Source organism: Lentinus tigrinus (assembly GCF_003813185.1).
Source record: "Lentinus tigrinus ALCF2SS1-7 unplaced genomic scaffold L226scaffold_32, whole genome shotgun sequence".
NCBI classification, from domain to species: domain Eukaryota; kingdom Fungi; phylum Basidiomycota; class Agaricomycetes; order Polyporales; family Polyporaceae; genus Lentinus; species Lentinus tigrinus.
The window spans coordinates 1-13,895 of record NW_027137941.1 but is presented as its reverse complement, the minus strand read 5'-3'; the positions used below and the strand labels follow the sequence as shown (position 1 = coordinate 13,895).

The 13,895-nt window shown below is 56.9% G+C and overlaps 6 protein-coding genes across 6 annotated transcripts; 4 read left to right on the top strand and 2 right to left on the bottom strand.

The window, feature by feature from the left end:
• Nucleotides 1-319: 319 nt before the first annotated feature.
• On the top strand, nucleotides 320-1,714 carry L226DRAFT_469303 (RabGAP/TBC; the record flags this gene model as incomplete). The annotated part of the gene is made up of 4 exons (XM_067676205.1): nucleotides 320-947; nucleotides 1,000-1,231; nucleotides 1,286-1,359; nucleotides 1,413-1,714. The coding sequence occupies 4 exons, from the start codon at nucleotides 320-322 to the stop codon at nucleotides 1,712-1,714; spliced, it is 1,236 nt and encodes a 411-aa protein (XP_067531560.1).
• Nucleotides 1,715-2,380: 666 nt separating this feature from the next.
• On the top strand, nucleotides 2,381-5,790 carry L226DRAFT_615734 (uncharacterized protein). The gene is made up of 5 exons (XM_067686818.1): nucleotides 2,381-3,824; nucleotides 3,873-3,932; nucleotides 3,983-4,414; nucleotides 4,465-5,072; nucleotides 5,136-5,790. The coding sequence occupies exons 1-5, from the start codon at nucleotides 2,804-2,806 to the stop codon at nucleotides 5,604-5,606; spliced, it is 2,592 nt and encodes an 863-aa protein (XP_067531559.1). The 5' UTR covers nucleotides 2,381-2,803; the 3' UTR covers nucleotides 5,607-5,790.
• A 306-nt stretch (nucleotides 5,791-6,096) lies between these two features.
• Nucleotides 6,097-7,202, bottom strand: L226DRAFT_538364 (uncharacterized protein). Its single transcript, XM_067681478.1, has 2 exons — nucleotides 6,664-7,202; nucleotides 6,097-6,609 (listed from the first exon to the last, which is right to left on the bottom strand). The coding sequence occupies exons 1-2, from the start codon at nucleotides 6,955-6,957 to the stop codon at nucleotides 6,277-6,279; spliced, it is 627 nt and encodes a 208-aa protein (XP_067531558.1). The 5' UTR covers nucleotides 6,958-7,202; the 3' UTR covers nucleotides 6,097-6,276.
• A 281-nt stretch (nucleotides 7,203-7,483) lies between these two features.
• L226DRAFT_538361 (uncharacterized protein) lies at nucleotides 7,484-8,040 on the top strand (the record flags this gene model as incomplete). Its single annotated transcript, XM_067681477.1, has 2 exons — nucleotides 7,484-7,649; nucleotides 7,708-8,040. A coding segment is annotated over exon 2 (231 nt), but the record flags the coding sequence as incomplete, so codon positions are not given.
• Nucleotides 8,027-8,450, top strand: L226DRAFT_525530 (uncharacterized protein; the record flags this gene model as incomplete). Its single annotated transcript, XM_067678976.1, has 2 exons — nucleotides 8,027-8,276; nucleotides 8,329-8,450. 2 exons carry the CDS (start codon nucleotides 8,027-8,029, stop codon nucleotides 8,448-8,450), a joined length of 372 nt encoding a protein of 123 aa, XP_067531556.1.
• Nucleotides 8,451-9,298: 848 nt separating this feature from the next.
• L226DRAFT_592039 (WD40 repeat-like protein) lies at nucleotides 9,299-12,156 on the bottom strand. Its single transcript, XM_067685617.1, has 4 exons — nucleotides 11,419-12,156; nucleotides 11,260-11,377; nucleotides 10,825-11,205; nucleotides 9,299-10,769 (listed from the first exon to the last, which is right to left on the bottom strand). The coding sequence occupies exons 1-4, from the start codon at nucleotides 12,118-12,120 to the stop codon at nucleotides 9,547-9,549; spliced, it is 2,424 nt and encodes an 807-aa protein (XP_067531555.1). The 5' UTR covers nucleotides 12,121-12,156; the 3' UTR covers nucleotides 9,299-9,546.
• Nucleotides 12,157-13,895: the final 1,739 nt, after the last annotated feature.

Here is a 13,895-nt window from a genome sequence, read left to right as displayed (position 1 = left end):
ACTACGGTCGCGAACGGCTTCGCAGTCCCAGTCAGAAGCGGACTCGCGGCCGTCGGTCGACTCTGTGCTGTCGGCGTCGGAGCGGGTCGTGTCCCCAACAGGCTTCGATGAGGCCAACCGCTCGTCCGCAGCATCTCCGTCGACGCCAACGTCTGCATCTGCTGAGATCGGTACCCTCGGCCTCCGGATCAGCAAGCGCAGCACGCGGCCACCAGTAGCCCCACTTCGGGTGGTCACGAGCAATCAGTCGCAATCAGGACACAGTGCTTCGATCCACAGCCCGACGCTCAGCGTGACGACCGCGGCGAGCGAGTACACCATGGATGGCGAGAAGGACACCGTGCAGGTGCAGGACACGGACTTTGAACTCGTCAAGCCGACGCTCCCGCTCTCTCCGTTCGGAGGCAGCTTCGAGAGCCTGCCAAGTCCGGGGCTGGGAAGCCACCTCCGCGCGGACAGCCCCGCGTTGTCGACGCTCTCGGGCGGATCGAGTCTGCGGCATCAAGGCTTCGGAGATGCATCCACATCTGCATCTGCATCTGCAACCGCGTCCACGTCAACGCCGTCCCCGCGCGATACCAGGTCGCCCAAGGAGACCAAGGAGTCTGTCGAGGCGCACCGCCAGCGCGAGCTGCGCTGGGTGTCCGCGATCTCGTCCATCCCGGCGTCGCAGGCGCGCAAGAGCAAGAAGGTGCGCAAGATGGTGCTGGACGGCGTGCCCGCGAGCGTGCGCTACCAGGTCTGGGCAACGCTCACGGACAGCAAGGGCAAGCGCATGGACGGGCTGTACCAGAAGCTCGCGCAGCGGGACAAGGTGGCGGCGTGGCCGGAGATTGAGCGCGATGTGAGGGAGGGATTCGATGGGATGCCGATGGCGCGCGATGGCTCGCTCGGGAAGCTGCTTCAGGTGTACCTTTGCATGGTTCCGGACATCCATTACTCGAGAGGTGCGTTGTGTTCTTCGTGGCTGACCGCAGCGAGGCTGATCTCGTTCTATAGGTCTTGTGATGATCGCTGGACAGCTGCTTCTTCAGTCACCGGAGGAAGACGCGTTCTGGACGTTCGTGTCGCTCATGGACACACATCTTCGGCCGTACTTCTCGAACAACAGCGTACAACTTGAAGTTGATGCCACGCTTTTCGCTCGCGCGCTGGAGAACAACGACGCAGCGTCGGCCAAGAAGGTCTTCGGAGACATGGATATTCCGCCAGTTGTTGTATGTAAAGCATGGTAAGCCCGTCTCTGTCCGTTAGTGTAGGGTACCTAGGCTGACTCGTTCGTCAGGTTCACGACTGTATTCGCTGATGCCCTTCCATCCGAGTACCTCGTCCGTCTGTGGGACGTATTCTTATTCGAAGGTCAGTATGCATGCGTACGCGCGACACAATATGCAATCTGACGTGAATTTCAGGTGTCACGTTCCTGTTCCGAGCTGGCTTGGCTCTCTTCTCCTGCGCGCGGCGCGTCTTCCTGCAGTCTACGTCACCAGATGCTGTACTTGATGCGCTATGTCGGCCTCCGCCCGGTGTCCTCCCTCCCAGTCCGGACGCGTTCATCGAGCTCGCGTTCTCGATGAAGCTCAAGGACGACGACATCCGGAAGCAACGGAACAAGCTCGAGGCACAGGTGAAGCGTCGGACAGCGCAGACCCGGGCGTCGCCCATCTCGCCGGCGACTCCGCAGACGATCTCTCTCCCTAAAAATGGCATCTAACGTAGAGTCTCTCCATTCATATGTCCCCTTTCTACAGGTCACTTCATGTACATATCGACTTCAACCTCTTCTATTCGCACATACATTCATATGGCTCCGCATCCCTTCGTCGTCCATCATGCATCCGTAATCATCCAAGCACGCACGCACGCACCATGCACATATACATGTATCCACTCCATCCTAGGCCTCCCATTCATCATCATCATCCCATCCTCCGACTCGACTCCCGCTGTGACCTCTCGCTCTGCTGTGCACTCGCATCTCTGCATTCATCTGCCCATTGACCTGTTTGTGCGTAACATACCATACCTCGAGGTTATTTGTCGCATTTTATATCCCATCCTTTCGTGTTCTTACCAGGAACATACTGCCCAGTTGCATGCGCGTTCAACGTAGGACTTTGTGAGGGTGGTACGCCGTGCACAAGGTTTCGAGATGTCGTCACATTGAGACGAATACGACTTGATCTGAGGCTGACCCGTCGACCGTGGCTGCCGGCTGCATGCCAGTGCTATCTTCCGCTCGCCCTCAAGCTTGTTGATGGAGTTCATTAGGTGCATGTTGCGGGGCGTAGCCCTGCCTTGAAATGCGCGAAGTTAGGGGGCCCGGCCGAACCCGAGAGGCAGGCGCCCGGCTGAGCGGTGTTGAGTTTTTCTGCTTGTCCAACCTTCTCGGTGACCTCGACCTTGACAGATTATCCTCTCGCTAGCTTATTATTGCTGCCTATTTCTATCGTACTATCGCTTTGTTCCGCTTGCCACACCCTTCTCGGTTGCAACTCAACGTCGCCAAGACACGGACACATTCACAACCAGCGAGCCCGCTCACCCGAGCAGCTCGTCCAGCGCCGCGTCCACGTTCGGCTGCACCGGTCCTAGCCCAACCTCTGGACTTTTGTCTCCTTGGAGTACGAGAGAGCAAGAAGACGAGGGTGGATTGCCTGCGGTTGCTGATAAAGAGGAGACGTAGTCAAACATCGCGGTCACGTGACCTTCAGACTTGCAGATCTAGGAGAGGTTCAACGTTCAGCCTCGAGCGCACAGCACAGGGCCCATGAAAAACAACTAGCTCACCGTCTTCGACTCCATGGGTGCTGCAGAACTACACTGGAAGGAACATCTGCTCGAGCTCCGGGTCCGCGAGCTGGGTGATCAGACCTGGCAGTTTCCCGCAGACGACATCGCGCGCATGCTCTCTCCCAAGACCATCAGCGCCCCACACGCTCCGGAGAAGTTACGGGAACCATATCCTCCTCTGGCGTGCTACACCTGCCTCAGCGACGACCTTCGCGTCCACAGCGCCCTCAACGCAATCTCTCGGGCACAACCACTGCACCTCGTAGCGCGTGTCGAGAGGCTAAACTACCAGCCTCTCGCCGACTTTTTGAATGAATGTGTTTTTCACTGCAAGAACTTCTACGCGAGTCTTTGCCGCAAGAAGCCCTCGCCTCTCAAGCTGGGAACTCCTTGGTTTCCCAACCTCGTCTTCTCTCCATATGACCGCCCCACCGGAGACAAGGTCCCTGGCGCGCCTGCGCTCAAGCCGGACATAGTTGCAGGACGGCGTAAGCTAAACAAGAAGACAGTCTGCTACTGGAGTCGAGCGAGCCCGGGCGACAACGAGATGGAGATCGACTTTGCTGTAGAGATCAGCAACAACTGGAAGGAGCTCGTCATGCAAGCAGCGACCTATGCGCGCGCACAGAACAGCGCAGTGCCCTTGCGCGCGTTCAGCCTCGTCATTGGCGTCAACCACTCGAAGAACGAGCTTCGCTTTCTCCTGTACCATCGTGGCGGCCTCACCGCATCCCTCCCAATCCGCATCGATACCGCACACGGCGTACTGCAAGTGCAGAACGTCTTGTTCTCCATTCTACTCTGGCAGACGCCCCAGGACGCCGGTCTCCCCTCGTTCACAAACGGCCATGGTTTCCTTCTCCCTTCGTCTGCCTCTCGTCCAGAGAACTTCGTACACACCATCGCAGATCAAGTGCTCTTCCATTCGCTCTCTTTCCGCGGTCCAGGGACCCTCGTGGTGCGCGCCTATCCCACAACCAATTTCTCGCAACCGGCACGCATAGCGGACAAGTCTGATGCTGCTCGAGCAGGTAGGTGCCGCAGCTGTCCTCTGGAACTGCATTGACCGACTTCTGCAGGGACGCACACCCGCGCGGAACCTGTCACGGAAGAGTCTCAACTCGCACAGCATACTTTTCGTAAGTCTCCTTGAACACTACGCACGATGATGTTGATCGAGGCTTCGTAGCTGCCATCGTACCCCGCCGGTATCATGCGCAACAACTGACTCACGTGAGACCACACGCTGTGACGGGTCCTGGGCACGCGTCGTCTGCCACCGGGGATGACCGTTTTGTTCTCAAGGGTTCATGGCAAGACAAGCCGAAGCGAGGACTGGAGCCCACAGTCTATGACCGTATCAGTGGCCATTTCGGGGTACCACGCCATCGCATCTCCTTCGAGGTATGCCGCGCGGATGAATCCGCGTTCTCAAACGCGATGTTCCTCCCGCCCCCGGACAGCGCATGGGCATCGTATCACTGGCCCTTGACAGCTATGACGGCCAGCGAGCCAGATTACCGCACGCTCTCTGTCACTGCGACCGAGGACGAGGGGTACAGCCTCGAGAGATGCACCGATGCATGGGATCTCGGCTTGTGCACCCTGCACTGTCTCCTCGGTGGGTATTTCTATAGTCTACGTTATGGCCTACATCTCAATCAAATTTAGGATGGCTCAATTACATGAAGATCGGCGATGCCAGTCCCGGCGTACTGCATCGCGACATCAGCATCGGCAACCTCGTCAAGCTCGTCAACCCACGCGTGTGCCCGCCGTTCACGACACGAGTCGTGGCGAACTTGCTCAAGGACGTGCAGGATACCCCCGCGACCGACGACCTCGCGAATGCCCCGGCCCGTTCAAGTTCGGACCCACAGACCGTGCCACAGTCGCTCCCCGGCTCCCGGCACACGTCCTCGGCGGCGCACTCGTCCGGCAGCACCGTCGTCCCCGCAAAACGGCCGTCCGTGTCCGCTCAGGTGGGCAGCGCGACCAAGAAGACACGCTCCGATGCGCCTGTGAGCACCAAGGATTCAGGGGAGAGCGAGCCTCCCGGTCAGACTAGCGCGGCCCACTTCTGGGGCGGCGTGAAGACCGCCGCCGGGCAAGACCCATATCTTCTGCCGCTTGTGGTCGCTGCCGAACGGCTTGAGAGCGCACTCGCGACGCTCAGAGTCTCCGAGTCGACGGAGTGCAAGGCGATCCTCATCGACGCCGACATGTCGGCCTTCCTAGGTGAATATCTCACCACTTCGACGCATGCCGGAGCCCCCTCTGTAAGTCCTCACAACTTTCCGTCATCTGAGGTTTTCTACACATGCTGAGTCACGCACGCCCAGGGCACGCCGGAGTTCATGTCGTTCTGTGCGAGGAGCGCCATGGAGAAGAAGAGGCCGTACGTCCAGAGCCCGGTCGACGACCTCTTCTCGTTCTGGTACACCGTCCTCTGGGCGACGCTCTTCAACCCGGACGCGCTCAAGGACGTCGACGACCGCACCCTCGTGGAGGTGAACGACTGGCGTAAGGATATCGCTGGCACGATGGCAGAGCGCGAATCCGCAGTTCGTTACTTGACCATCGAGGACTTCTCTTCGTCGGCCCATTCTGTGCTCTTGAAGGCGATGGTGCCACTGCTGGTCAAGTGGGACACGTCCCTTGCTCAGCTACGGACGCAGTTCCTGCGGGCCTTTAACGCATGCGAGGAGCCGTGCCAGAAGCTGCTTGTCTTCCATAGGTTCGCGTATGAAGGCGTTGCAGATTATGCGGAGCTACTGTATGCAGACCGCGAGGCGTTGCAGGCTTCCTCATAGGCCGGTCACGGTGGAAGTTGATTTCCTGTATCGTGTGCATGACGCTAGTGCTGTATGAATGGTGCCAGTGCGCCTCCGCTGTGCCATCGTCGAGACCGACCTAGTGCGTACTTAGACACCCTGTTTGTGCGTAACGTACCATCGAGGCTATTTGTCGCATTCTACATCCAATCCTTTCGCGTGCTAACCACGGAACATACTTGCGGCCTAGTGCCCGCATTTTCTCGCATTGAGATGTATACATTGAGCGAAGGAGGGCGCGGGCGACTCGGACGTTCGATCTGAGCCCGACGAGTCCCCGTCCGCGTCCTACGAGACTCGACGACGAATCTACCAAGTCCATCCTGTCGAAGGACTCGAAGGGAGCACTGTCTTCCCGTAGATTGAAGCGACGTCGAGCTCATGCGCGGAGCCTTGCGCCCTCCTTGCCAACTGGGCCGCCGTAGCGAGGGAGTACATGAAATCGAAATCGGTTTTGCTAACGCGCGCCGGACCGGGTGGCAGTCAAAGTAAAGAAGTACAAGACAACACGAAGATCGCGACGGACTCGCCGGATTGAACGTGCGGTAACTTACGTGCGGTAACTTGGGTGCGGTAACTCGGGTATGTAGGACATACTGGCTCCTCGTTCACGCATTCGTATATGTACATAACGCTATATGAAGTCAGGCTACCGTGGCTGCAAGTGGTAACGGATAACATCGACCTTTGGGAGACGGAGGTCGTCTACAGGTGACACAGAGTCAGCACTGGGAGACGTCTGCGCAGAACGGATGATTTCGGCCACCGCCGTGTTGACGGTATCGTACATCACCCGCAGGAGGGCCAAGCGCAACTCGACCAGCACCTCGTAGGGTAATCCGGCGGGCGGAATCCAGGGAAAGACCGTCGAATGCGTGCCTTGCAGGGCAAATTTAAGACCAGCACGCTGCTCCGGCAGACTCGCCAGCTTGTGACAGCAGAAGCAACATTTTTTGCTGATGCCAACCGGGACCGGATTCGCCTGTGCCGGACCAACTTAGTCGAATGCAGGGCAACGAAAGAAATTACAACGTACCTGGAATATGGACTGTAAGGTCGACGCGAATTTCGCCGCCGGGTCAGTAGTCACAGTGCCGTCCTTGTTTGCATAGGCTAACGCCATGATGGTGGCCTCTGCGTGTTCCGCGGCGTCAAACGGTGTATTGTCCAGCTTCTTCGCCAATTGATCGAACGCGGAAGAGACGTTGTTTCTCTGAGATTCTGGGAATTCGAAGTGATCGAGGAACTTGCGCGCAAAACCGCGGACGGTGTCGGCAGTGACCTCTGGGATCGCGGGCTTGGAAGAGAGCATGTACGCTTGGAGCTGCATGCCGTACTGACCGGCCCGCAGGCCATAGTCGGTGTAGAAGCGAGCCGCCTCGTAGGCTATACACAACGTCTGCAGGTAGCGGATCACATACGGCTTGGGCCTTTGTCTAGCCCCAGTGGCGGGCGACGCGGCTGTATCCTCGGTTGCTTCTGCAATGCACGAGAGCCGGAGTAAGAAGAGTGTGTCGGAGAATGCACGAGTGTATTTTGGACCTTAAGAACCGGAGAGGAGGCGCGAGACTCAGTGTAAGACGCGTCGGAGAAAGGTACCAGCAAGAAAGAGGACCGAAGAGGCGAAGACTGACGACGCTCTCGAGGCTCGAGCACGTCGCTGACGTTCGTCATCTGCCTGAAAGCACTATGTGTGCTGCATTATTTTACAGCGTTCGCAATGACACAGGGCGACATACCGTGCGTGCTCAGAACGTGCATGTCGCCGATGTCTGCGTGGTCAGAGAGGAAGAGGCGCGGCGGGCGTTTGTGGGCGCGACGCTGCCTCGCGCTTCAACCGGCACCTCTGTTGCTCACCACCATCATGTCTATCCTCGCGACTGTCGTATGCTCTGTGCATGTCCCACCGAGCTTGTAGAGAATGCCGCCGCCAGCAACCATAAACACCACTCCTAGCTTGGGCGACGTGAGATCAATACCATTTTCGAGGAAGACCTCCCCTCGCACACCCCGATTACTGAAGTGAGTCTGTGGGTTAGCGTTGCGAACGTCCCGGGGAACTAACGACATGTGCACACAGTACTTGATGGCCACATCTGGAATGCCATCCGCGTCAAGGAATCGAGGAGGCTGACCATCGCTGTTTCGATGTCGCCAAGCGCACCTGAGGCCGACGTGCGCGGCTTCGTGCAGTTTCTTCCAGGCGGACGAATGCACGAAACAATGGACGAAGGATCCCGGGAAGGATGGAAGGAAGGCTTCGTGCCAAGACGCAGTAGAAGGGACTTGAGAGGTTATGTCACGCATCAAGTACGTCCTTCCGCATACCGTCGCCCTCGAGCCATGTCCGTAATCGGTCGCAGGGAACACATCAGTATCCGAAGCACATCCAAGCCACGATGTCGCTGCTCAGTGCACTGTCGCTACGAGAGTGGGACGGCACGATGGGGTACATCAAATTGAAGCCTACCATCAATTTTCTGAAACTCCCCGTCCTCGTCCTCACTTCTGGTATCCCGGCGACTTGTCCTCGCTGCGCCGTCTTCGGCAACCGACCTCCATCCGTTCAGGATGCGCCGCTCCGAGTGCCAGGTACATGCCGGTGGACCGGATTCGAGGATCGCGGACCGAGTCAGGGGGTAGTTCTGGGTGAGCCGAGTGGGCTTCCGTTACCGGTGAGTTCCTCCCTTGTCATATCCAGCCGACATGGACTACACGAACACGGACGTCAAGAACAGCGAGGCTATCTTTAAGACGCTGAACCTCTCGGCCCACAAGGCTACCGCTGTTGGCGGGGTGACGGGGCGTGCTATCCTCTGCTGATCAGACGATCACTCGCGGGACGTGCTCTCGAGTGTCAAGCTTTGCTGACTGTCGTCCCCTTTGTCCCTAGGCTCTCCGTCTCGTCGATCGCAACCTGTATAGCGATAGCCAAAGGGTCGGAGAGTAAGCGTGAGTGCAATGTACTCGAACTTCACCTTAGCTCAACCCTAATAAACACCCGCAGGTATCCTGCGATGCCCTGACGATAAGCTCGATGGGAACTCCTGGATGGAGATGATCGATCGACTCGCTGAGGTCCACCGCTCTACGCCTGTTGACGCCGTTCTCATCTGTCCCTTCGCCTTCCGGTTCGTACAAGGCATTGACTGTCTTCCGACTGGCAGCGGTTAGTCGTATCGCACACCCATAGCCCCGTGGTCGGATGTCCACACGGAATACGACCCCGGCTAAGTGTGAGGCAACATCGTCGAGTCAGGCGCGTCCTACTTGGCTAGCGGGCGCAGCGAGGGGTGGGACCCGGGATATAGGATGGACAGGGCGGGCGACTAGTAGCGGGCGGGAATTCAGGACGCAGAGCGGGCTATGGTCGAGATCGGCCGGCGTGCTATGTACGCCGTACACAGCAGGGCTATGGGTGGCATCCGGCTGTTGTAGTCGATGCTATTCTGTATCTACGGTCATCAGACTCGAAGTCACGCATCTCAAACAAAGAAGTACAGTAACTGATGAACAAAGTGTATATGAACCTGTTCAACATTGTCGGTTAATACCGTTGGAATCTTCCTGCCCGTCCCGGACGCAACGTGTGCTCAGGCTCAAAGGTCGGCCCGATGGTTCTGTGTTCAACGATGTGTGCAGAGTCCCGCACATCTCACCGAAAAGATATTGATCATGCAATTCGCGCGGTGGAGGTGGTCTCGAGGTCCGAAATGTAATACAATAAATATGTTGTACACAACGCGGTGAGGCATATACGAGATCGTGAGAATGGATGGTACTTCGTAGGCTCGGAAAGTCCAACATCACATACAAGGAGTCGTGTACGTACGTGTCGCAGTTCTAGCAACCAAGGATCAGGTGAGATATGTTCTGTCGAGGCGTAAGGGGTGTGTATATGTAGGAGTGCCGTGTTTTGCTAGCGCGTACTATACCAGTCAGTCAATGGAGCACACGGCACGTCCGACCGGACAAACCGAGAAACAGGATGCAGGACAACTTGTCCCTTGTAATATGCCAAGGCCAAGGTGCTTCCGTCCCCGGAGAAAACAACATGCATCACCTCAGTACTGTAGTCCGTGAAGCGCCATATGAGTGATCCATCCGTGACACTCCACAAGCGAACAGTTGCATCGGTGTACGAGGCAGTTGCGATGTATTGCTCGCACGAAGAGAAGCATGCAGCGGTCACCTCGTTGGTATGTCCCTGGAGGCTGACGTGTGGCAGGAAATCACCGCAGTGCTTTCGGAAGAGGGTTACTGAAGTGGGGCTCCATATATATTCCCCGGGGCCCCATGGGCCCCATGCGGCTAGGAAGGACCCTGCAGGTGACGCGGACAACCCTGATACTCCTTGTCCATTGTCTCTGACCGTCAGGGTGCCCCCGGGTGGTCCAGTAGTGGCCAATGGGAATGAGGATAGGTCCCACCACTGGATGGTGCCGTCATCGAGCCCAATGACGAGGGTATCACCAACAAACGTGACAGAAGAAGGGATTAGGTTGGAAGGAATGGTCAACCGGTGCATTTCTGTCGGATCTGCGGTGTGCCAAACCAGGCATCCCAGCTCTGACCCTCCGTTCTTGGGGACTACCGCAGCCAACCTGCCATCAGATGACAGCACGGCGTACAATTGACGACAACCGCGGTTGTTCGATGCAGCGAAAATCGTGGATTTGAAAGGTATGAATGAAGTGATCAGGTTCCCAGTGTTGTCAACGGAGGTGAACAGAAGTTGGACGGGCAGCGGCTCAGAGACCTTGTGTGAGAACGATGACTCGACTGCCAGAGCGGAAAGATGGATACGATCAAGACCATCTCTCTGCCATACACAAGACTGTATGCAGGTCTGTTTGATGTACTCAGTCGAGATGAGCTGGGAGCCGTCAACAACGCGCCAGACAGTGAGGACGTCGACGTCATGGTCATCGGTATAGATGGCTGCCAACAAGTCGCCGGTGTCAGAGAATGCAAGAGTGGATACGTATCTGAATGAAGATGATATCTCGATGAGACTCTTCTGTGGGTAGGCAATCGTGCTCCATATAATGATAGTGCCATCTTCTGCGCCGGTAGCAAAGTATCGACCGTCTGGGGAGGCGGCTATGGCCGTAACTTCCCACGAGTCGTGACCAAGATCCTCTGCTTAACAATTCAGATAATGAGCAGAGCAGTGAATAAGAAGGGCAGTACACACCGGAAGAGCAGCAGATTTCCAATTTCCCACCTCCATGAAGACGAGGGAAGCGCTGCTGAATCGTCCACGACCAGAACGCAAGTCTGTTTTGCTTGGCGCTTGGAAACGAGATCGTCAGGCGTGGTATCTTGTGCGTAAGGATGGCTTCTTCCAACTGTTGACATCCTCGCACCACACCTTCGTCGTCGAAGACAGAAGCGTTCCGGAGATCGGTGAAAATTATTGTCAGGTGGCGAAGTGGAAACTTGAGGAATGATGTGACGCCTTCGACAAAAGCCGTGATGTCATCAGAGAAAGTTGCAGTAGTCGAGAACTCCACAGAGTGAGGCCGCTTCGACTCTGACTCGGAGAACATGCTCAGGTTGAGCTCTTTTAAGCGATCTACTGCCCACATTCAGCGACTGTATGCAAGTCGCAGTTCTAGGCAAGACGTACCTTCCCTCCCATACTCGATTTCGTACCGTAGTATCTCCAAGGGTGAGGAGCACATGCTGACGATGAGGCCGACGACCCCAGGAGGATCTGTGTCGTATATCTTGTCAAGAGAGGTCAGCTGAGAATTACCGCAGAGTATATGCTGAGAACACGACGCACCTCCAATTCAGACAACTGGCTGAACTTGTCACGGAACCGCGCCATGCGAGTCAGGTCACCTCCGTGGTCCTGCAGGTCACTGACGAACACCGATCCAAGGCGCAGGATCCGCAGTAGTGGGAATGAGATCAAGAGCCGGGCGAGATCTGCTCCCGTGCGAAAGCGAACACCGCACAACTTCAGCTCTTGCACTCGGAGATACGTCTTGATACCGCGGAGACTTGCAGCATGATGGTGCGAGAAACCCTCGTCCCGCCAATAGTCGGAATACTCGTAGGTGCGTAGGTTCGGAAGCCATGATAGCAAGACCACAGGGAACGCATTGAGAAATTGAGCTTCCTTATTAATTTCGATAACGACTCTCCGGACAGCCGCAGCGATGTGAGGGTGAGCGGTGAAGTAGTCGTCCATGGAGGAGACATCTTCATTCGATTGTATACGGATAGAGGTCATGAGTTGATACCGAGCACGGGGAAGCCATCCGTGACAGGTCAAGGAGCAACTGCAAAGGGTGTAGAGATGATCATTGAGCAGATCGATGATGCGTTCTGCGACTTTGACCGGGACGCGGGGTGGGTCTGCGGGGATCGACGGAGTAGTCGGAAGAATGAGGTGAAGCGAGTCAAGTTCACTGCCGATTTGGTCAATGTCGCCTTCATTGACTGTGAGCGGAATGCGAGAGGTGTGTGTGAGGATCGACATGGTGGTGGGAGAGAGGGAAGAACGTTGGCACACACGTCCTTGCTAGCTTTCAGGCCACCGGCGTCCAAGCGATATGCGTCTGCCGCATTGCTGTATAAGGTTATGTCGTTCGAACGCGAGAACCGCCCTCTGGGCTGTCCCTATCGCCGGGATCTATGAGTTCGTTCTTGGAAGGGTCAACTCAGAACGGCACGATGGCACTACAGCCTCACCCACCGCTTCACCGCCCCAACTGAGCTAAATACGCGAACGGCGCACCGTATCTGTATTGCGGCCCAATTTCCCGCACGAGTGAGGCATCCACACGCGCAAGGACCCATGATACGATGACGAATATGCTGTACTACTCGTAGTACGAGCCACTACACCGTTCTCATCCGACACCGAACCCTTTCTCCTCCCACCGGTCTGTATGAAATGGTGTGGCACAGTTGCCGCTACTGCGCTCATGAGTCATGCATGCGCCGTACACCATGGCTCGCCCTGACTCATGCCATTTCCAGGCGTCGAAGCGTTTTTCCGGGACCACAATGCCGCCGCCTGCGCCAAAACTCCTATCGAGGGTCGAGGGTCGAGGGTTGGCAGCCCATCATCAGCACACGGAGTCCTGTTGTGTATCGACGGTACAGGACGTACGAACTCGTCTCCGCTGTGGAGACTCGGAGGGAGTCTGCGGATCGGGAGAGCCGCAAGCGGGATAGAACCACGCAACGAAGGTGGGTGACCAATTGGAGCGAAGGGAGCCCAGACCAGATCGAGCGCAGACGCAAGTACGGGAGGAAAGAAGGGAGCGAGGCAGAAGGTTGCGGGTGCAGGTACGGCAGAGAAGGCAGCGAGAGCGAAGGGCATGAGTGCGAGCATGTCCTTTGAAGTTAGAGCACGTACCACGGTCCCCGGGCCCTTACGGTACAGTCGCCCTTCCGGGTAGGTCGGGACTGGTACTACGTGCATTTTCTGTTTCTGACATCCATGCTCCTTGCCCGTGATGTCTTCGAAGTTCAGGGTTCATGCGAGCGGCATGCGGCATTGGCCCTTGGGGATCCGGTGATCCAGCTTGGTCTTCGCGCCTGGTGCCAGCTGCGCAGCGTTCTGTACGGAGAGAACGGCATCAGGAAAACGTACCTCGGCTGTGACACGGTACCTCTAGAGCTTCATAGTCGATAGTCGACTGGTGCTTTTACGCGTTGCAGTTGAAGTCGCGCTGATTGAGATCCAAGGAGTGCAGGTCCGACATGGACTTCGGTTGCGACCGAGATGCGCGCGTTCACTGGTCAGCGAGCGAGATGGGTCGGGAACGCGTGAAACTGGTAGATAGTAACACGGGAGAGAGGCGGTGACCACTGACGGAGGCGTGGCGGGGTGAAGCAAAGAGCGAGCGTACGGGGCGGGCGGCGGAGTATCGGATAGCGAGGCGGTGGACGGCGGACAGTGGACGGAGGACCGACAAAGGCCGCATCCCGGATACTTGTAGATGCGAGACGGACGCGTGCAGATTGTGTGATGAGACAAGCCTCGATATACCTAACTGGGGATCGAACACATGAGATTGAGGTGAGTTTGAGAGAGAAGAGAGAGAACGGCATTTGCGTACATTGCATCACGAGAGGCAGCGTGGATGAGGCAGCGTAACCGCAGGCAAAGCCGCTGAAATGTCCTCATGACAACAGGAAGAACAAGTAGAGGGTTAGGGTTAGGGTTAGGGTTAGGGTTAGGGTTAGGGTTAGGGTTAGGGTTAGGGTTAGGGTTAGGGTTAGGGTTAGGGTTAGGGTTAGGGT